We start from the raw sequence: 22,421 nt of genomic DNA on the forward strand, positions 1-22,421 counted from the left end.
CCAACATAAGTCTTTGAATGAGGAAACTTTGGCAATCGAAAATAATGTTTTGGATTCCTTCTGCTTGATAGTGATTACATTGATTGTTTGAAACAATCCCAAGTCTTTCAAGATGTGACGCTTCGTGCCTTCTCCATCTACACGACACTGGCGAAGTACCATGTGCCCAGTTGGCACAAATTAAAGCCATTTAAAAAAAAAAGATGTGACGGCGCAGTATTATGAGTTATGACCAAATCTCAATTGGTTTATTATTGTAATGAAATCTCGACTTTCACTAGTTTTCAATTTGTCATACCATGGTTTAACAGGTAGGTTATCTTGGTTACTTCCATACCACTCTTTCTTGTTTTTCTGGTCTTTCTTCCACATTTCCGTCTAGTACCGAGTGTAAATGTTTTTCTAAATAGACTCGGTAGTCTGAAACGTCAATACTGTTAATAGCCTCACTGCACATGCAGCTTTGTCAGCTTTTTCAGCTTTTTCATTGCTTTTATAATATACAAGATGTAGTTGGTTTTATAATTTACAAAAACATCACTTCGTTATTATTAAAAAGTGTTTAGTATAAATTAAACAGCATAGGCCTCTGCAATAAAAATGGAACAGTGTCTATTCAAAACAAAGCTTTGAGATAACTTGGTCTTTGAATCGTAAAATGCATGCTGCTGCATGAACATGGTTATTGCCTTTGCTGCCATCAGTATATATAGTGTAATATTTAATATTTTGTGAGAAGAACTGTATCATATCAGAATTATTAATGATTGTACATGGAATAATATTTACTGGATGTAAAATGGAGTGATAGCTGTTAAAGTAACATGGCCAAAGGGACTGTTTACTGGTCTTTTTATATTTATTATTAATTTCCAGATATCTTATGGACAAAGGTGTATATTTGTTAAGAAGGGTTAATCCAGTTAATAATTAAGGAGATATGGTGAAAATTTTTAAACTATTTGTATATAATTAAAAGATAGTAATTTGAGACAGTGTCTGTGTGCAAGTAAGAGTCATCTCAATATTAATGGTATAACTATTGGCTCAACTTCCATGGTCCTTATGGGAGTTGAGCACATTGCACCAGATATTATTCTCAAAGCTTGGTTCTGTAAAATATCAAGTTTATTTACATGAGGGCTATTCAAATATGCTAGGAAGCTATAATCAAAATGACTTCTGATTTGTATATTAAAAACAGTATTTTGGGGTCTGCACCCCTTGAAACTCCAGCAACACATTAATGTTAAATATAAAATGTGTTTAATATGTGATTCAAAATTTTATTTCTGATCTATTACTATTCCTAGAAATTTCTTACTGGTAACCTTGTTTATAATTTCATCATTATAAATAACACTATAGATTGGTGTATTCTTGCTGAATATCATAACATTGCTCTTGGATTTTGGTTAATTTTTAAATGTAAAAAGTCAATATGATAATAAAATAATTGGGATAAAGCTACATTAATTCTGTCTATTGCTACTTGTAAATTATAGTTACTACTGTACAAAACAATGTCATCAGCAAATTGTAAAATATTTACATTGTCTGTCTGTCACTGTCTGTCCTTACATGCAAGAAGTTATATATCCATTTGCAGAGTTGTCCCGGTATTCCTAGCCCTGATGTAACTTTCACAAATATACCAGGATCTATATATCAAGCCCCTTGTACATCAAGGTACATACAGACAGTATGTAAATTATTTTCCTTCCCATGTTTCAGATCAGATATTAAAGCGATGAAACTATCAGCACAGCTTCTCCCTAAAGCCATACTGGACATTGAATATGATGTGATTAGCTTCAACATACCAGTCAAGACGGACTTTTATCATTCTTTCAAAAATTTTGCCAAGACATGAAGATAAGGAAATTGGTATAAATGAGGTAGCCAGTTCTGGTGCTGTGTCTGGTTTGAGTATTGGATGACACTCTGAGTTTTCTATGCCTGTGGAATGTAGTTGTTAAGTCAAAGTAGATTGAGGATATCTAAAAATAATTATGGAGCCAATTCATCCAAACATTAAAAAAATTAATACATTATTAAAATTATAACATTAAACATAAGGATAGTCATCCATGCTAGGTGTTGTATTACTTGTACATTGGTATGTGGACTCTGTTTCTGCACTTGTCTGGTCTGTTGTAGGTGGTTATGTCTAGATTGTAAACTTATTGTAAATTCTGACCATGTAAAGGGTTTAAGTAAAACTTTAGAATTTTGATTGTTATTGTTTAAATTTAAATTAATATTCAGGTTACTAGTGTCAACTAAATAACTATTATCTGTTAAGTTATCGAAGAAGGTGGGAATGAATTTGTCTCTACATGAACATTTTAAATAAATTCTAAATGGGTGTTGTTCTACTGAAAGTATTTGTTATATTTCAACCATTTTTTTTCTGCTCTGCTATTGTTCTTTTTGTGTATCCTTTTTATTAGTTAATATAATTCTCTATGGATAGTTCATTTCAATATAATTTAAAGCATTATAAGTTGAAATTACATTTCATTCACAAATATCATTCCACCAGGGTGTTGGCTGCTTTTGAAACTATTTGATTTTGTAAATTTAGGTATTGTCATAGATTTTAATGCTTCCAAACAATAGCAGAAAGCACTATAAGTTAATATAGGATGATCAGAATTTATAATAAAATTATTGAAAACTGTTCTGGAAATCAATCTGGAATCAGCCTAATATAAATAATATATATAGCCTATAAAAATCTGTCTACTGGTGAACCAATGTGTTATTCATCAATAGTTAAGGATATTTCTGTTATTGTAGGGTAATGATATCTTCCCATGGCATTGTCATGTACAGACCATTCACACATAGATGCAATACTAGCACTGATGAAGCGAACAACAATGGCAGAAGGATTTCCTTTGGGATGGTTGACAGCTGTAAATCTACCATTATTCAAAATGTATAAATCTAAATCATCAATAATATTAAATAAACTGTGCCCTCGACTCTTACTAGATTAACAACTAAATGCTGTATGGCGAGCATTAAAGTCACCACTTACAAATATTTGTTTTGCAAGATTATTAATTATACTTTATCTAGTATTTGACGCTTTTTAACAGCTAATAATGACATCTATGTTCGCATAAAGGTTAGAGCACACATATCAAAGGGATCGCTTTGACCGTTAACTCTTTGTTGTTAATGTTGAAGTGAGAGTATTGCTACACTGTTTTGTAAGGCGTTATTTTAGTCTTTTCTTCAGTGAAGATATTGCCTTATGTTTGTTAGTAGGCAAGGACTTTAGGGAATCGAGATACAGAAGGCTGATACAACAGACTACTACTAGTTTTAAAAAAAATATCAACAAAACTGGAAGAAAAGAATTGTGCGTTATCTTTATTTCTCGTACACCTCTCCGTCCTTGTCGTACGGCATTCTAGAATGTTCAGTCTGGGTTCGTGAAGGAGTTCCGATCAAACAATTGTTTTTTTTTTTACTATATAATTATATTTATAAGGTATAAGAAAGCACTCATAACCGCTTTCAAAGTTTGGTAGTTCGCAAAAGAAAATGCGGAGTTTTCAAGAAATCCAGCCGTCGACGTACAGATGAATAGTATGCGTTCGGTGATAAAATGAAGCATCATTTAGTCAAAATTTTAAAATATTTGGGGGCTGGGCTGGCCTAACACACATTTGAACATGAGCTCTACGTGCAGCATGTTTGCGTTGTACCTCACTGAAATATAGTTTAGACCTACCCGAACTTAGGCATTTTGTTCCAGACGACTGCGGAATTCCTTCGATATGCATTAAACTCAGTTTATAAATACAATATACATATATGCAAGGATCCAAATAACGTATTTATATAGTACTAGCAGACTCGGCCAAGCGTTGCTGTGGCTAAGGTTTTTGTTATATTACATAGTAGTAAATTAATCAAGGGAAACCGTAGGAGAACTTATGTGAAACGTTGGTACCACGACACGGACCTAAACTAAACTACCTTTAACTCAGCGCCAACTGTTAGAATTGTATCAAATAATAAACAAATGTTAATGTTATCGTAATTTTAGTAAGGATGCCTATTTTTTTTGAAAATTAAATATAGCCTATGTCACTCAGGAATGATGTAGCTTTCCAACAGTGAAAGAATTTTTCAAATCTGCAAAGTAGTTTCGGAGCCTATTCAATTCATACAAACAAACAAAAAATCAAACCTTTCCTCTTTATAATATTAGTATAGATAATAATAATTATTAATTATAGATTTTATAGAAAAAATATGAGTATACCAAAATCATATTATTTTGTGTTTTTTAATAATACATGAGTAATTTGATTATATTGTTGTTGTTCATGATTTCTGCTTTCCTGCACTGCTAGGACACGAGGACCTGCCGACCAGGGTGGTGTTGTAGGTTCAGTGTAAAACAAGACCATTAAAAAAAGTGATCTTTTTATATTACAATCACTTATTTGGTACGTAATTGGAATGAGGCAGACATATTATATGTCAGGTAATAAAAAAAACTAGTAGGTAGAGTACGTTAGAAACAACTTTTATTAGTAAAAGTCACCGCAAGAAATCCTATGGATTTACTTGGAGGATAATGAGAGTGACCAGAAAGCATTTATTTGTTACATATTACGTATAAACCTACTGAAGTTCAGATGTCAGGGAATTATAAGTATCTTTGACAACGACACTACAACATAATACACCAATTGAACCGGGACTTGGCCGAATATAACAAAATTCCAGTCCAGTGCCTAATTTGCTTCAACCCGCAACAGGTATGTTTTTTTGGAGAGTATTGTGAAGGAGAACTTAGTGTAGCTTAGGCGTTGCCTCCTCCGAGCGTACAAAACGTGCGGGCTGTGGGGGCGGGCCGTGCTGTGCGGCGGGCGGCGGGCGGCGCGCGCTCAGTTCTCGCCGGGAGCCCGCCGCCGGCCGCCGCACAGCTCGCGTCATTCGGCTATGGACATGGAGCATTTCATCGAGGCCGTGCGCCGCTACCCCTGCCTCTGGGACACAGCCGCGCCGGAGTACCGCGATCAGGAGTTGAAGGACGCCGCCTGGGCAGACCTCGTCAAGGAGACCGACCTCTCTTCTGGTATGCTACGCCCCTCCCCCCCACACCTCACGCACTTCCAGCCGTGTAGAGGACGCGTGCTGGTCTTCAATTTTAAACTAGATTTGTAGATCTTCATTTTGAGGTTAAAATTCATATCATTTATCTGTCAAATATAATACATATGTATTTTTTATGGAAGTTAAGTTTTACCATGAAATTTTAACTCCATAAAATACTTTATTAAAAAAATCTTATTCTCGGCCCTTTCGCCGCTAAAATACAGTAAATTCGGATATTGCATATGAAAAAAATGATTGCTAGAAACGAAATAAACAATTTTTCCAGTAAAAGAAGTAAAGCTGAAGTGGAAGAAGCTGCGCGACAGCTACCGCGATGCGCTGAAGCGTCAGAGCGAAGTGGCGGCGGGCGGCAAGCGTGGCAGCGCCTGGAAGTACACTCACCTAATGCACTTCCTACAGCCGCACATGAACGCCCGAAAGAAGCCGCCGTTCCCGCAGGCGGCGCCGCGCGAGCCCAGCGCAGAGGTCGGCGAGGGAGAGCGCGTCAACGGGCACGAAGGGAGCGAAGACAGCTGCTCGTCGCGGTCGTCGACGCCGAGGCGGCGGCGCACCCGCCCCGCGCCCCTCAAGCGGCCTCTGTCGCCGCGACACCAAGAGCTGCCCGACCCGCTCGACATCTTTTTCAACAGCATGTGTCAGTCCACAAAACGGCTTCCGTACCCGGCGCAAATAAGAATAAAAAAAGCGTTATTCGCAGCCGTGATAGAAGCGGAGGAGGGGCTGTTGGCGGAACAGCAGAACTATGCGGCCTTGTGGGCGCGCGAGGCCGCTTCCACCTCGGGCAGTGAGCCTGCCGGGCAGCAAGAGGACGTCAAGCCTTACCCGTGAACGTCTCGATTGGGTCGTCGGCGATTAACGAACAATATAACTGACATTTTTAAATTTTAAACCGTTATTCGGTCGATCATAACAAAATGTTTCGGGACAGCTTTTATATTGAAATCGATTTCATATTATTTTTTAAGCTTTTGTTAATGCAAACTCAAGACGCAACTAATATGTCTGCTGACCTTTTTGATATAGCAAACTATTTGTTATAAAAGTATCCGATATGTTTCAAATTATGCAAATACTTTCCAGCTAACCTAAGTAATAAATTAATGTCATCTAGGAAATATTTTGATGATATTCTTTTACGTTTGGTTGACCTAACATGTTTGATTTCACCTTTATACATTTTGGCGTCGCGTTCTGGTCGTTGTTTAAAAAAGTCGTTTTTGTTTGTAAAAGTGACTGCTTCCTGACACCTGATCGCAAATATAGGACGAATCAAGCAGCTGTTTTGTGTTGTGGTCAGTTGAAAAGAAACAAAAGTTATTATGAAGTTATTCGCCATACAAAGCTTTTTCATAATTTTGTTAAGATTTAAGACTATACCGTTTAAACATAGGTACTTTACAATCTAAGGTACCGGAGTGGACTTGATAACATGCAAAAGACACCTTTGCGCTTAACACATTACCATATTACCGAATCCCTGCAGCCGAACCTTCAATGAGCGGGTGACTGACTGACTCACTCAAACAGCTTTGGCTAGGATGCGTACATACTACATACGCACCCAGGCCATACACATTGCATTGTGTAGTCCGCTCCAAAGCGCTTGACATAACCTGGAAGTGATGGTTGCAACCCAAATTATTTCTAGAAGAACCTACCCTTTCTTTTTCCAACATACTTTCAACGAGGTGTTACTCGGCTTGCCTGTCGAAAATTTCTCAAATGCTATAGCAGAGCTTATAGCTCAATTTGGCAAAACTTTGATGCTTATTTCATAATTGTTATAAAATATTGAGGATATCCGATTAATAATTATAATGTTGATGTCGCTCTGATAACCAAATCTCTTGTCAAAATAGTTAAATGTAAATTTATATTTAGAGATTATACGAAACTGTGCTTTTAAACAAATATAACAGTGTATTATAAAATAAAATAAAAGTTTTAATTTTAGTTAATAAGAATTTTTATTTCAATTTAATTATTATTTGTTAAACATATATAAAATATACATAATAAGTAATAAACACAGACGTTTGTTCGATTTACCAGGAAATACTGTGATTCTTAAGGAACACTTAAAAGTATGTAATTATGGTTTAATGAAAATTTACAATTTTTGTCGATGAGGTCCCGAACTATCTAGCCAACATACACATAATACAAGCGGGCGGAATCTTTGTCAGAGACTAACACCGAATACCGCGAACTTAATGATTCCAATTTTAGTCTAACAATATTTTTTCTCATTTAAATGTACCTGCCCGTATCTTTGGACACCGTAATTTTAAGTACATACATGCACTAAATTGTTAACTTTAAAATATTCGATGATTACATTCATCATACTTTTAGAATCATGTCGTAGTCATCAATCGTATAATTACATCTTTACTGATATTTTATATGCGAGGCAGAAATTTTAATTAATCATCATCAAGGATCACTTGAAATATACAGGATTTCAGCAGTCCACGATAGATAATTTAACTAATAAAGTAATGTTTAATTGTCCCGGCAACGGCGCCTATCGGCCATGGAAGGACGTGTGAACGGTACAAATACAGTAAAAACGGACGGTCCGCGGCGCGAATCGATAGCCGTCCGACCGGGTGGATCGTGAAAGAGCGCGGCCTGCAGGGGGAGGTCGGCGGGCGGCGAGCGTCTGCGCTCTTGCTTGCTCACGTGTTCGTCGCCCATCTCGCTTCCACGCGCTCGACCGTCTACCGCGCGAGCGAGACGGCAGTGGAGCTTCCAGTGCCTGCGTGCCGACGTGTGTGTCGGTTTGTTCGACGTCGCGCATTGCCACGGCGTGACGTCCAGGCGAACGGCCATGGCTCGGCGGGTGCGCGTGCGGAAAGACCTGTCCAAGAAGCAGAAAGACGTGGGGCGCCTGGTGGACACGGGACAGGCAGACGACAGACGCCTCATTCGGCTGGTGCAGGCGCGCCCCGTTCTGTACGCGCGCAACAACATGCCCGTCGCCAGCTACTACACCAGTGTCAAGCGACAGTGGCAAGAAGTGGCGCAAGAGATGGACTGGACAGGTGCGTGCCGTATAATTTGTGACTTTTCAAGTCATTGCGGTAATGCTAAACTTTAGTGTTCGCCCTAGTCACCCATACATCAGTAGCATACACACATAACATTGCTCCTAATTCACTTACGCATTTTACATGTTTTGAATACTGATCTAAATTAATTTGTAGTTCCAAACACACACACTCACAGTTCATAACAGTCTAATTATTCTGAATAGATTTAAAATGAAAACAAATATACACAAGTCACATAACGTATAAATTAAACATTGAGTTTTCATACTTTGCCACAATACTGAAAGTCTTGTCGACGCTCCATTTCATTCGTCTTTAGATTTAGGATTGCTCAAAACTTCTATGTTTTTACCTTATCTCTGGTTTTAAAGCAGGTAACTTCAGAATAAATGGACTGAATAGTGAACGAAACTTGTTGTTGTAGTTTTAGCTATAGTATGGTATGTAATAAATAGACCAATCACATCGCAAGCTGTTGCCAAATCTGATTGATGTGCGGAGTTAGCGGATAAATGGACATCGGCGGGAGGCGACATTTATTAATACATATATGTATAAGTTTGATTATGTTATCATTTACTGTTTACCAAAAATAAAAGAATCCATTATTTTGGAGGAAGCCTATAAACATTGTAAACCTGTGCAGTGGCGGAAGTGCGTCGCAAGTGGTCGCACATCCGCAACTCGTACTCGCGCCACCTCCGCAACGAGATGCACGGGGCGTGCACGAGTCGCGGCCGCATGGTGTCTAAGTGGTACCTCGCCGACGACCTGGAATTCCTACGTGACCACATGGCCACCGATGCGCGATCCGTGCCCTATCCCAGCTTCGCGCCCACGCTGCTCGACCTCGACTCCGCTGATGACGCGCACGACGTGAAGCCGCTGTTGTCTCCCGCGTGGTTCATGACTCCGCCGCTCGCGCCCCGCGCTTCCAGCGACGACGGATGCGGCTCGGCCTTCGGTTCCGAGGAGAGCTCCTCGTACTTCCAGTTCTTCCGAGGCTTGCACGCCGACTATCAGATGCTGTGTGGTTCCCGCCAGCGCGCCTTCCAGCGGCGCTGTCTGGCCGTGTTGCACGAGCTGCTCGACGAACGCGACAGTGGGCGGCCGCCGCCCGTCAGCGACGACGAAACCGATGCCAAGGCGCCCGAGGTCGAGCCGACGGATTCCAGATCTACAACCTACGACGACGCCAGGTGAAGGTCTCACTCCATATTCACCGAGTCACAGCCATCTTTCTCATTCCAGTATAAATAATAGGCGAATATTGCACATGTACAAAAGAACTTTAATGAAATAATATGTAATCTTTCTTTAGCTTATTTAAAGCTGTAAACAAACAAAAATGAATTTGTTAGTATATATAGAAGATCTGTATGTTACATCGTAAATACCGGGAAAGTTTAAATGAATAGAGGTGGCAGGCCTGTTTCTTTTATTTCTATTTTCAGCATAGATTAACAAAAGAACATCTCACGAGTATATATGCGATAAACGTGGGTACCATTTGTTAATAGATATACTTTTATGATGCTAAAAGTTCTTGTTGTTAAGGCATAATTTTAGAATTGTATTATGATAAATGGTTGTTAATAATATCTCTGTTAGTACTTACTACACATGGCTCGGCCTTTTGTTAGGACTTTGAACAATGTTCATACATAATGTAACGCTCAAATGAAATAAAAATGTGGTCTAATATATTGCTGAAGTGTTTAATAATTTCTGTAACCCTCTCCAGGAACATGCAATTCTTAAGATATAGATATATCAGCCATTCCTTTATTCTTGCAGTGAAACAGAAGAAGCGTATCCCCTCGGAAGTTCGGAACACGTCGCATTAATTAAACAATTTGTAACAGACCGCCTCTAACAATGTTCTCTAAATTAATTCGGAGGACATCCTCTCTCTATGTTCTGGAGTTCTACGTCTAGTCGATCAACTGCACAATATAATTCTTCGATAAATCGGCAAATTTTGATCGTAATACCTATGTCTAATGAATAATCAATTAAAGTTCAGACCGACTCTTTAATAAGTATTTCACGCGAGAAGTGGTGATACTTAAATATAGAAACAAATAAACGCTGTTATAAGTACAAGACGGTAAGAGCGTTTTGAGCCAAAACAGACACTTAAATTAATCGAGTCTAATTAAATGCAATAATAACCTGAGTGGCATCAACTAAGAGCTGCCACGGGTCGCGACCACCACTGTCCACATTATATATTAATTATAAGACATATATTTTGTTAAACCTACATTATTAACTATAATGGTCGAAAAGCTGATGTAGAAGTTTTGTGGCCTCTTTTTCGAGGAACGATCTGGTTGATCAAGGTGAGACTGATAGTTTTTGGGATATTTACTAAAATGACTCACAAAAATCCAAAACTCACGCCCAGCCTCGTGATTTTCTTTTTCTTTTTAATGGAAGGTTTAAGATGAAGGCGCGTCTCTTGATAATATATAAATAGAGTAAACAGAAACGTTATACTTCCAGTGATATACAGAATTATTCTCATTGAATTCATAATTTATAAACTTACTAGCGACCCGCCCCGGCTTCGCACGGGTGCAATGCTGATACTAAATACACTACAGAAAATCTGTGAACGTTGTATATAAAAATGTGGGTTATCCATAAGAGATAGACATATACCACCACGGACTTTTCTGTAGACCTTTTCAATGTGTACCATACTTAGTTCATTATTTTGATAAAACTCGTAGGGTTCAGCCTGCGTTTGCAATGTAAGCGGAAAAAATGTAATTATTTACGACATCACATTAGAAACCTCAAAAATAACAGTACTTCTCCACTATTTAATGGATGTTACATAAAAACGTTCCTCTTGAATCATTCTATCTATTAAAGTTTAAAAATAAATAAATAAAATTCTGTTGCGTAGTTTAAAAGATTTAAGCATACAAAGGGACATAGGGACAGAGAAAGCGACTTTATTTTATACTATGTAGTGATTTGTGTTCCAAAGTGCCATTTTAGGTGGTCTAATTGGAATAAATGACTTGATTTGCTCATGATATAGGGCGGAATCGCATACACGCATGGCATACGCGAAATTGAGTATCGCCAAATACAGGTCGATAATTTACGCCCCACGGCTCATGGCCCACACCGCTTTCCGAGTTCACACAACATTAGACAGAAAGATGAAGTTTATTTATAGTTTCCGTTTAGGACGAACAGAAGCAATAAATATAGCGCATTAATATTTCGGCTCGTTGCACCTCCCTGCCTTCCCCCTTTCCGCCCCATTTGGGACTTCACATCGACGTCATAATATTCTTGTAATTCCATTTGTGAAATCAATTGAAATTGTAATAGAACCTCTCAATGCTCCTTCCTGTGAAGGAGGCTTCACACAAACCAAGTCTGGCACCTGGAAGATAACATCGCCTAATCCGGGATTACTGCTACAAAGGCTCGAGTATTTTCTTGTACCACGCTTTTATCTCTCCGCAAACAGTTTTCCTGTTCTTGAGTTGAGAAGGGTACATATTATATCTGGTTATGATAGGGATTGCTTAAAGCTAAATGTTAATAAAAAAAATAACATTTTATTGAGACGTCACAGGTCTAGCTGAATGTTAGTCGCGCTTTTTATGAAGCAATTAGCAAGCCGTCATTGGCGCTTTATATAGCTTATAATTAGCTGTATTTGACCAATTACTTTATAGTATTATATTAACCTTAATCAAGTATCAAGTGATACTCAGGAACAATATTTGAAACTACAGGAGCTATAATTAGGTTAAATCTAAATTTGCAGCTCGATCGGAGGGAGTTAAGGGGAGTGGGAAGGTTTAGGGTTGAAATAACTTTGAATTTGAAAGGAATGTTACTTGGAGCAGAATAAATTAAACTTCAGAGTTAATAATGATGGATTGGATTGCTACCCGGCTACAGAGCTATACATGTTTACAGCAGTTACAATAACGTTTAGTAGGTATAATGGATTATATGATCGAGAAATATATTATTTTCAAATCCGTCGAATAAGTATTGTTTAAAAGATGTGCTCACCATGGGTCTTACGCTCGCTTTCTCCTGTCCGCCCGCTTAAAATTATTAACCGGCAGAAATTATTTTTTTAATTAGAGAAAACCTGGCGAATTGTGCTTCTACCTGTATATCATGGCAAGAATCACTTTGCACACACATGGGCAACATCTCTGCAAAACGAATTAATCAAAACGCAGTTTTCTTATTTGGCATGTCGGGGAAAATTATGCAAATTGCAATCTAAATTGTACGAGCTCGTCGCTCAGAGATGATTGAATTGGAACAAAGAGATTAGACGTCATCCTCTTAAAGCCTCGAACTTACTTAATATAAGTACATATTAAGGCAACCACCTCATTCATCGATGCTTACACCTAGAGTTATATTAGTATCGTCAAAGAATATAATACACATGGTGTAATTATGCTTTAGATATGGAAGTTAACGAGTTGGCAGCGGTTCTAGCACTAATTATATCTACGATTCTAAGAATCAGAAGTGACGTGAACACCTTGACAGTGACATTAGTCGGTAGTTGACAGGTTCAGGGTTGCAGCAGCTGGCTTGACCAAAGTAAAAACCTAAGAAAATAAGACTTTTCTTTGGTGTATGTTATTGTAACAAAGATAACTTATTTAATTTAATTCCATCAAACCTTTTTCGCGTATTTTATTAGCGTAGTTATGAGATATAAATATCTAATTTTCGTTATTTAATGACTAGACTAGACTTTTAAAGTAAAGTCTGCGTGAGTAAGGTCCACGCAGACTTTAAATAAACTTTATACACAGTAACAATTAACAAATTTTTACTTAACCCTATGATTTAGCCGCTCTTTCTAATGTTCATGTGCATGTTATTAATCTGTTTATATCAAAATACACTCGTTGAATATTGCTCTTTGTCGTGGCGAAGCCTAAAACGACTCGTCCTGCAAATAGACTCCTTGGGCGATTATGAATTATTAACAAACAAACAAATCTAAATTCTATTTGTGAGTCATAAGGCCCATTTCAGGGTGTTAAGTGAGCAGGTCGATACGAGACTTGCGCAAAGGAAATGCGTCGGTCCCTTGATCGGTCGCAAGACCGACTGAGGTTTTGGCAGGTAGTCACATCGGTCGGCCTACAAATCGGTGGATATCGTCCTAGCAACCATCAGCTGATCGCGCCCCTTTCATTGAGATATTTTTACTTTCTATGAATACTTAAGTAACGCTTAATGAATACAAGATAGATCTATGTCGACTTGTACTCCTGTACTTTGAATTTAGATTTCAGGAACAAAGTTATAGTAACAACAACATAAGTTTTTAATTCCAGAAATATATCCTATTACATAATTCGTATGAATATGTGAATATTTCTGGAGTGCTTTGCGGAGAACTTCAAAAGAGCAATAATTTTATATGAAATCGCACAAGACTTGTACATTAACGTTAATCTCAACCTTGAAAACATAACCGTACAGTTGAATTGTAACGCGATCAGTCGACGCACTTGTCCTTCAACTAGCTGCATTACAAACTCTGCAGTGTATGTGTGTATAACTATATTTTATCATTTGAATATAAAAGTAATATGTTCTTCGATTTGTCCATTGTCTGTTTCTTTATGAGCAATGTAACACAAATTATTTTCTCAACAGGGCGTCCGCCAGATATAACAGAATAATAACTATTGCGCGATATATCATATAATACTTCAACGACCAAAATACCTTTTTGTAAAGATTTGTTATAGCTTTGTGACATATAGTTTCTGGGAAGGAATAAAATTGGCTGGACACCAGGTAAAGTACGTCAGCGAAACAAATTGGCACAAGATAAATTTTAAGATATGTTTTCCAAATGAATATTATATTTTCATGCAAATGTAATTTAAGGATAATGTTTATAAAAATCCCAATTTATTTCATGCATGGAGTAGAAATTAAAAAATAAATACGGTGGGTGGAAGTGGAGGAGATGGTCACCCCAGTATCGACCGCGTTTAACCTTGGCAGTGAGCGAGGACAGCTATTTGTGTAGCGGGTGGCGAAGGTTGGAGCCGGGGAGGGGGAAGCACGCACCCGCCCTGCAGAGGGTAGACACGGGAGTTATGTCGGATTCAAAAATGTAATACTTGGAATTCATTTCGGTCGCAACAATCTTTCTGTTTGATGTATTACGTTATTCGACGAGTGAGACATGGCAGGGCTCCAGGCCAACGAGCCAAGTTGTCTCGAGAGCTCACCGGTCCGTCCCAACTGTCTCTGACCGACGTCACGATGATTCTGTATGAAACTGCATTTATAAGTCAGTAATCAGTTCACTACCTACCCACCCGCCGCCCAAATATATTTTCATCTAACACTAAAAAGAAAATACTTTCATTATTTCAACATTTCTCGCAATTGTTTTTTCTATTTGAAAAAAAAAAACATATGTGCAATTCACACATGGTAGAAGTGAAACCTTCAAAAACATTTTTTTTATTATTAATCATATATAAATTAATCATTTTCCATTATCTAAATGTGTGTGTTCTTTTAAAACAGTATATTTTAATGATAAATTTTAATTTATAAGTTTAATATAAATTTTTAATTTGGGAAAAACTAAAACATCGAAAGTTTGAAATTCGATCAAATGAAAAAGCGGCAGTAAAGAGAGGCTGTATAATGCCTGCTATCTCATTTTCTCCCACGTTAAATCATATGATGAATTGATGTTTCTGTCTCTCTTTACCGCTGCATCCGGTTTGAAATCACGACGATTCGAAAGAAGTTTATCTATCTCATTTTCTCCCACGTTAAATCATATGAATTAATGTTTCTGTCTCTTTTTACTGTCGCTTTTTCGTTGCATCCGGTTTGAAATCACAACGATTCTAAAGAAGTTTCACTTCAAAAAGAAATATGAACAGATAATACAATCAATTACATCTATTAATTAGATGACGAGATTATGGAGACGATAACGTCCTCTCAGAAAATGATCAACATCTAATGTAATCTACAACCGTTCCAGAGTCCTTGACACAATTCGATTCTCTCTATGGTTTATAAAGAAGTGCAAAGATAATTGCTGAATCTAATGCACTAATATTATTAAGAGGTAAAATGTGAGGTCGTAGGAGGTAATCTCTAGATCTACTAAACCGATTTTGAACATTCCATTATTCGAAAGATTCGTTATTTATATCCTCTGTGCTTAATTTTGTAGTTGGACTTGATTTATCAATGTTTACGGTTCACCGGTTCTCGGGGCGGGTCGTAAGTTTACTATAATAAATATATAGAAAAAAATGAAACGACAACAGAATCAAAAAAGATGCATTAATAGGTAATCTAGTACAAGTGCACTTGCACACAATGGAAATTGAAAAGAACCCGCGCCTTTGCCCTCCGATCTCCCGTTCCACCTCCACACGAAACCTCCATCGCTCTCCGCCCCACTCCAGGTGGCATCGATCGCAGTGCGCTTGGCAACAACTATTCGGTGTATCCGTTAGTTATCATTGCAACGGCAACTCTAATTCTATAACTTAAGCTTAAACAACTTTACCAATCGAACTAACCATTTTGTTTACGGCTAATTGTTCTTCGTGTACTTTGTTCTCATATAACTAAGAGTTACTGCATACAATATAAACTGTGGGCGCCTTTGTGTCATAGACACGGTTGAGGGAGCATAACCAACGGGGTAGCAACAACGCCTTCGGCTGCACTCTTGTCTCTTACACATTTATAATCTAAATATGTATTTCTTTAAAATAAATGTATCTTTCCGTTTTGAACATTTCAATTTCGAAAATTATCCTCAGTAAATTAATTAGTAATAAAAACTGTGAAAAGCAATAACATTTTATTACTCCTTAAAAACCTTCGAAGAGGCTGATTCGCTCAAAATGCATCTACTTTTTATAGGTACAAGTATAAAGACTAGACTTAACACGTATACATTTGCTCTGAAAATAAATAAAGTTAAATATTGTATTTAAACCAACAAAAGCAGCGTCGGTGATGCCTCTGGTGGTGGGTGTGGCGGAGGATCCACCCGTGCAGCGTCAGATAGATGCCATCCGGGTCTTTCGCAACGTCTCCGACGACTTGCTGGTTGTGGACCTAGAGACGTTCGTTACCGAGCACCGGCGTGTGATGGAGAAACCCCATTACTTCGACCCCAGTGTTAAGGAGACCAAAATAAAAACCCTCGACCTCATGAAACAGGCCATCTATGGAACTCAGGTTAAATAAGATTCTGAATATTTAAAAAATGGCAGCTTAAATATCCTCGGTCGTCTAAAATGGTGTTTCGTGATGCAGATGCGGCTGCGTGACCTCGACGGCGTGATGGAGCGATACAAAGATAACCAAGCGTTCCAGATGGCATTCCTTTTCTACCGGCTGGACCAGCTCATCGTAGACATGCGCCGTATCTACACTTTGGCACTCAACAAGCGGTTGCTCAAGCCCATGTACCAGCACATCATCTGGTACGAGCACCTCGCCAGAAAGCACGTTGACGTGCTGTATCTAGTGCAGTTCGTGATCGACACGCACGGGCGAGTGATGAAGAAGAGCAACTTCGCCGTTCAGCCTATGGCGAATCAATGATCTTGAACATTCTATACGAAATGTATTAAAACGAATATATATCATTCTTGTATAAAAAACGCTAGAAAATTCGACCCACAACTTCTTATGCAATCCATAATTTTATTCCAGTATTCATCTCCAAATGAGTTTTCAAAAATTTCGTTTGCGCTTTCAATTTAATATCAAAGTATTAATCCACGCGAAAGTTGTTCTTATTTCAGAAAGAGTTGTATGCTCAAATGTATTTATTGAATAGAATGGGAACGCATATGTTTTTTAAGATGACAGGTTCTGTGCTCGCGAATTGCAGCGCAGTATAGTTTTACAGTAAACCGAGTTAAACGTTCACCTAAATAATACACAAATATGAAATAGGTATGTCATAAAGATACTTTTTCGCTCAAGAAATGATATAACTGAAGTAAGATTAAGCCAGAGCGCTCACCGCGCGCGGAGCGATGCGGTCGTAGGCGCGGCAACGTCGCTCGACGCTCGATCGCTCGCTCAGTATAGCGCGAGGCTCGCATCGGGAGGCCGCGCCGCCCGAGCCATGAACAACGACAAGATGAACACGCGCGAATACCGCGAGCGCCTAATCGACGAAGTGAAGAAGAATCCGGTGCTTTACGACACGCGCCACGAGAACCATCGCGACATCGACGTGCGGGACCGTTGCTGGCTCGAGATCTCCGAGCGCCTTGGGGCCAACTGTGAGTGCGGAGCCTTAGCTCGTAGTCATTCTTCACGGCGAAATGCACTTTAAAGTGCTCTGTACTACAGTACATTTCACGGTAACATTACGTTTGAATGCGAGCGTCGACATAATAATATTGTCGTTATAATAATATGAAATTGTAGCGTCAGCAGTAGCGCCTATTCCTTAAATGCAAATAACAAAAGTAATTTAGTATTTCAGGACAGCTGAGGAGAGGCCAAATATCAGTGTAAAGTTAGAGTACTATAATTAAATAATAACATTAAAATAAAAGGATTACACAGCATCATTTTTCATTTTAAGACATCAAATCTTATTTCATGATTGAGAGTAATAAATAAAGATCCCAAGAATCAAAATCAATATTGACTATCCTTACTTAAATCACAATGAGTCTATGGAACTCATCATCTACAAGCAGACAGTGCAGATTAGCTTGGATTGGCTGTAAGGATAAGAGAAAATTAACAATCGGTACTTCTGGAAATCATTTCTTGTTTAAATTTAGGTGAGGTGTTAAAACGTGAATGGAAGATCCTGCGCGATTCCCTCCGACAGTCGCTCAAAAAGAGCAATCGAGGCGGCACCACCAAGGCGGGTGCGCCTTGCAAGAAGTGGCGCTTTCAGTCTCGGATGGCTTTTGTGCTGCCTTACATGACTATAAGAAGGTAGCTTCACAAATGATTCCCACTGAGATTTACATTTTTTCTTGCTTTCCCTTTTACTAACACTGACCGTTATAATTACAGGAACCGACGTGTCATCAAAGACGACATCAAGATGGACGAGTCCGAATTGCCGTCGGATCAGGATCTGGAGACGGAGACGTGGGGAGCGTCGGAAGCACCGGAAGAGGGTGGTGAGCACGAGGCCTTGGAGCTGTTCTTCGCGTCAGTATGTCAGAGCAGCAAGCGGCTTCCGCGGCGGCTACAAGCTACACTTAAAAGGCAGGTCCTGGACGCTCTGCTGCGTGCCGAAGAACAGTGCGACGATAAGCTTTCCCCCAATAAATGGGACTCAGTCGCGTCGTAGGGCAACCGAATTCTACTGAAACCTGTAACTTACTCAGATCGAGCTAAGAAAGCGTCGCATTTAGAACAATTAAATTAAGTAGGTTTGTATGTAAGTGCGTTTTAGCAATCTCTCAATCTTTATGACGATTTTTGAGGTGACGAGTTCTTGCAGAAGCAGAAAACACGATGACGTGATTTAGAGCCTTCCTCACTATTATATTTAATAAGACTGCTTTAACTTATTTAAACAGGTGTTATTTATATTAAATTTTATTTTTTAACTGGTGTGATTTTTAAAATGTAAAAAGATATATATTTCTCTGTATTGTCTTCTTATTGCGACATGAAGGTTTGCTATGTTAATTTTTTCTCGCGTATAAATGGAATATGCCTTAGGGGCTCCTTAATATTCTTGAAAATTGCTAAACTAAAATGTTGATAGTTGAACACTCAACAGGAAAAATATTTAAAAGTAGATTTGAAGGCTTCCAATATCAATATTGTCGCCGGTGCGAGGTAATTTCCGACGAGCCTCAACACCCGCCCCCGACAAAAACGCCGCTTCAAATATTTAGAAGAAAGTATTTGCAGACTGGCCTTACCGATGAATTCATTTTCTCAATATTTTTACGAATCGATTACAAGGGACATCCATTTTGTACAATATTCTTAAGTTAATTAATTTGGGGGAGAGTTCACGAATGGTTACTTCTGCAAACGATTTTTTATCAACCTGCCATTGTATGAATAAACGCCACTAAATATCTCATAGGAACGGTTCATTTACGATTTAGATTCATCATTAGATTCGGCGCTTCAGAAGACAACGATTGCCTCAGAAACAAGGAGCTTTTCATCTCGGGCATCATATTCCTAACAAACAACACATATTTTAGTTTACAAGTTTTATACAGTAGTTAGACGAATAAAATATCAGTGAATGTGTAATAAAAATAATTATATACAATTTTAATTAATTAATTATCCTTTTAATATTGTATCACAAATGTTTGACCCTATAAATAATTGGCTACACATTTCAATCAATCAAAATATCTTTATTCATTTAGGTAAACATGTACACTTATGAACGTAAAGAAAAACCAATTAAATTAATCGTAAATTTACATTTACCACCAGTTCGCAAGTCAAGGGCGTAGAGCGGGTAAGAAGAACTGGCAAGAAACTTTCCGCCATTCTTTTCAATCGCCAAGTTAGCAATTTATCTCAGTATCTCGGTTTGATCTGAATTAGCCATATTAGATGTTTTGGATACTTACAGCAAATAATGAATACATCATGGACAATATAAATATTCATGATCACGTTTATGCTACCTTAGCAACTATTGAGTTGTCAGGGTCAAATCTAAGTAAAAAAACGTTTAATTGCGCTCAATTCAAATCAGCGTCGTAGTACCAGAAGTGACTTTAGCATCGTAAAAACGGTAAATACAATCGAAACCTTGAAAATTATAAAAAAACGAGGCAGTAGTCACGTTTGTAGTGGCGCTGCGGGGAGCAGTCTATGTCAGAATTAGAGTAAAGCAATACAAAATATCTTTATACATTAAAAAATCTTTATATTTATATATGACAATATTGGAAGAATTAGAATAAAAAAATTTCGTGGGCCTCGTAAGTAAGAATTCAATCCAAATCTTACTTATTCTATTATCTATCTATCTATCTAAGATATTATTATCTATTATCTATCTTTCCTTTAGGTATATAAATTATAGTCTCCATAAGAGATAACGTAAATATATCTAACATACAGTATATATAATATGTATGTATGTATAATTTACGATGCGTTCCGCGTTATGCGAACTAAACATCCACAGAGATACAATACAAGAATAGGACTTCCTTAGTTCCAACAGAAAGAAGACCATTCTCAAAGCAGTTTACGCTGTAATTGAAACGTGATATCAAATAATATAATATGGTTGTAAGATAGAGAGAAATGTAAAGTGCGGTGGCAGCTTTCAAGGATAGCGTGACGAGATCCCGAAGGCGAGAAATCGATAGAAACGTGTCGGAAAAAGCCGAGCTCGCAACAACACTACTTTTTTCCAAAAAATGTGACAGATTTTATTTAAAAAAAAAACAAACATTTATACCTAAGCTGAACGTTTAATTCGTGAGCAATGATTTGCGATTTATGTAATCGTGTGAAGTTGTCCGCTCTTCAATTGTACACGCTCGCGAGGGTTTAACTGCCAGGTTCCAGTTACACTAACTATTTCGTGTTTTATCGAGACAATAACATTAGAAAGTGTAAAAGTCTTTCTTTAAAAATATCTTTTTAGACTTGAGTAACACCACGGACTTGTGAAATTTAAGTATAAATCACCGAAGCCATTGTCATAATGAACTGTTAACAATTATTAATGTTTTGCAATATATTTTTTAATGTAGCGGTCTTAATTTAAGTAAATTAATATGATAGCAAATCTCGATCGCCTTTACCGTATGAAAATTATTATTAAAATCTCACTGGAACTTCCGAGAAATTATCATCCATTAAAAGAAGTCACGGTTAGTTACTGCGAACAAAGTATTGCCGTCCTAAATATCTCGTTTTGCCCGAATTTAAATAGTCTGTTGTTTTTTGTTTAGCTGCTTAAAATTTTCATCACCTTACAGTAAAACTCAATCGTAGTGAGTATCTTGTGTGTAACTAGACACCATTTTTTATACATAAATTAAGTTTTATACCTCTGAAATATTATTGATTCTATAATTTACACATGTATTTGAATTTTGTTTATAACGTGTGTATTATGAGATTTATTATCAAATCGTGTTTTGTTTTGATAGTTATTCTGTAAAAATTGTCAGTTGGCAGCATTGTGTCGGCGACAGACTGTCTACTGTTACTGAGAGAGATGTCATTACTAAACCACCTACGAAAGACAAGGACAAAGCTCACGTGACGTGTCGAAAGAGGGTCTTCTATCTTCCTTTAACCTTCGCGTTAGAAGGAGACAGTGAAGGTCATGGCGTCCTTCAGAGCGTCCATTTTAAAATAATATGCGTATGAATTGTAATAATTTGTTAGTATTGCGATCATAAAGTGAGATCATAGTCTTGGAGATATTATTAATCATTTTTAATAAGTAAATGTTAGTTGTTTAAGTCTTAAAGAACTACAGATTACATACTACGTAATTCAATTCTTCATGATAGAACTGCGTTTCTTATCGAATCTTGTCTAATCTTGTCCGTGATTTCAAGTTAACAACTCAGATGTGAGATGATATGCGATTTTCAGTTTGCTTTGTTAAGTTGAATCACTTGTTCACTTAAACCATATTATAATATAAACGCTTGAAACTTTAAAACAACTTGTGTGTTCGAATTATCCCATAGTTAGGGGGCTTTTCATTTTCATGTAAATATTTCCTAAAAATACATACAACTAGATAAGAATAATAAATTCCGTCACGATATCTCAAATCGAGGAATGTAAAGATGTATGTATGTAGAGTTGAATTTCTCGAAATTGTCAGGTGGCATAAAATGAATGGGGTCACCTTTCCCTCACACTTCGGCGTCCTTCACCCACTTAGCCTGGAGTTAAAAAGTCATGCAGATAGGAAGCATTTTGGAATTTAATAATGTAGGTAGCTATCGTGTTATTAGCGGGCAGCAGTCTGGCGGCGTGACGGGATGACGTCGCTCACAATTAATTCCCTCAAGCCGATCGTTAGTCGTTACATAGCGATTATTTCTCAGGTGCCTGACATGACCTCCGTTCCTTAATTTACTTCGCTTTCATGCCTCTGCATCAACAGATGCCTCTTACATGCCTGCTTACAATGTCACAGAACAATAAATATTGAGGCGCCTACAAATGACATAAATCTTT

At 37.8% G+C, this 22,421-nt stretch overlaps 3 protein-coding genes and 1 long non-coding RNA gene across 4 annotated transcripts; all 4 read left to right on the forward strand.

Annotated features, from left to right (window-relative positions):
- Positions 1 to 2: 2 nt before the first annotated feature.
- LOC110999134 lies at positions 3 to 2,236 on the forward strand. The gene is made up of 3 exons (XR_002600381.2): positions 3 to 311; positions 877 to 943; positions 1,735 to 2,236. It is a non-coding gene; the product is annotated as an uncharacterized LOC110999134 (long non-coding RNA).
- Positions 2,237 to 4,285: 2,049 nt separating this feature from the next.
- On the forward strand, positions 4,286 to 7,063 carry LOC110999139. The gene is made up of 2 exons (XM_022268060.2): positions 4,286 to 5,107; positions 5,414 to 7,063. The coding sequence occupies exons 1-2, from the start codon at positions 4,972 to 4,974 to the stop codon at positions 5,974 to 5,976; spliced, it is 699 nt and encodes a 232-aa protein (XP_022123752.1). The 5' UTR covers positions 4,286 to 4,971; the 3' UTR covers positions 5,977 to 7,063.
- A 663-nt stretch (positions 7,064 to 7,726) lies between these two features.
- On the forward strand, positions 7,727 to 9,910 carry LOC110999138. Its single transcript, XM_022268059.2, has 2 exons — positions 7,727 to 8,195; positions 8,851 to 9,910. The coding sequence occupies exons 1-2, from the start codon at positions 7,982 to 7,984 to the stop codon at positions 9,405 to 9,407; spliced, it is 771 nt and encodes a 256-aa protein (XP_022123751.2). The 5' UTR covers positions 7,727 to 7,981; the 3' UTR covers positions 9,408 to 9,910.
- A 7,354-nt stretch (positions 9,911 to 17,264) lies between these two features.
- LOC110999120 lies at positions 17,265 to 19,478 on the forward strand. The gene is made up of 3 exons (XM_022268035.2): positions 17,265 to 17,527; positions 18,041 to 18,200; positions 18,282 to 19,478. The coding sequence occupies exons 1-3, from the start codon at positions 17,368 to 17,370 to the stop codon at positions 18,562 to 18,564; spliced, it is 603 nt and encodes a 200-aa protein (XP_022123727.1). The 5' UTR covers positions 17,265 to 17,367; the 3' UTR covers positions 18,565 to 19,478.
- Positions 19,479 to 22,421: the final 2,943 nt, after the last annotated feature.

Source organism: Pieris rapae, chromosome 21, assembly GCF_905147795.1.
Source record: "Pieris rapae chromosome 21, ilPieRapa1.1, whole genome shotgun sequence".
Classification (NCBI taxonomy): Eukaryota; Metazoa; Arthropoda; class Insecta; order Lepidoptera; family Pieridae; genus Pieris; species Pieris rapae.

What these genes read in the sequence shown, in the direction of transcription:
- LOC110999139 (XM_022268060.2), top strand. Translation starts at nt 4,972, where the DNA reads ATGGACATGGAGCATTTCATCGAGGCCGTGCGCCGCTACCCCTGCCTC. An exon ending in GGAGACCGACCTCTCTTCTG is followed by an intron (nt 5,108 to 5,413) that starts GTATGCTACGCC and finishes CAATTTTTCCAG; the next exon opens with TAAAAGAAGTAAAGCTGAAG.
- LOC110999138 (XM_022268059.2), top strand. Translation starts at nt 7,982, where the DNA reads ATGGCTCGGCGGGTGCGCGTGCGGAAAGACCTGTCCAAGAAGCAGAAA. An exon ending in GCAAGAGATGGACTGGACAG is followed by an intron (nt 8,196 to 8,850) that starts GTGCGTGCCGTA and finishes AAACCTGTGCAG; the next exon opens with TGGCGGAAGTGCGTCGCAAG.
- LOC110999120 (XM_022268035.2), top strand. Translation starts at nt 17,368, where the DNA reads ATGAACAACGACAAGATGAACACGCGCGAATACCGCGAGCGCCTAATC. An exon ending in CGAGCGCCTTGGGGCCAACT is followed by an intron (nt 17,528 to 18,040) that starts GTGAGTGCGGAG and finishes GTTTAAATTTAG; the next exon opens with GTGAGGTGTTAAAACGTGAA. An exon ending in CCTTACATGACTATAAGAAG is followed by an intron (nt 18,201 to 18,281) that starts GTAGCTTCACAA and finishes TTATAATTACAG; the next exon opens with GAACCGACGTGTCATCAAAG.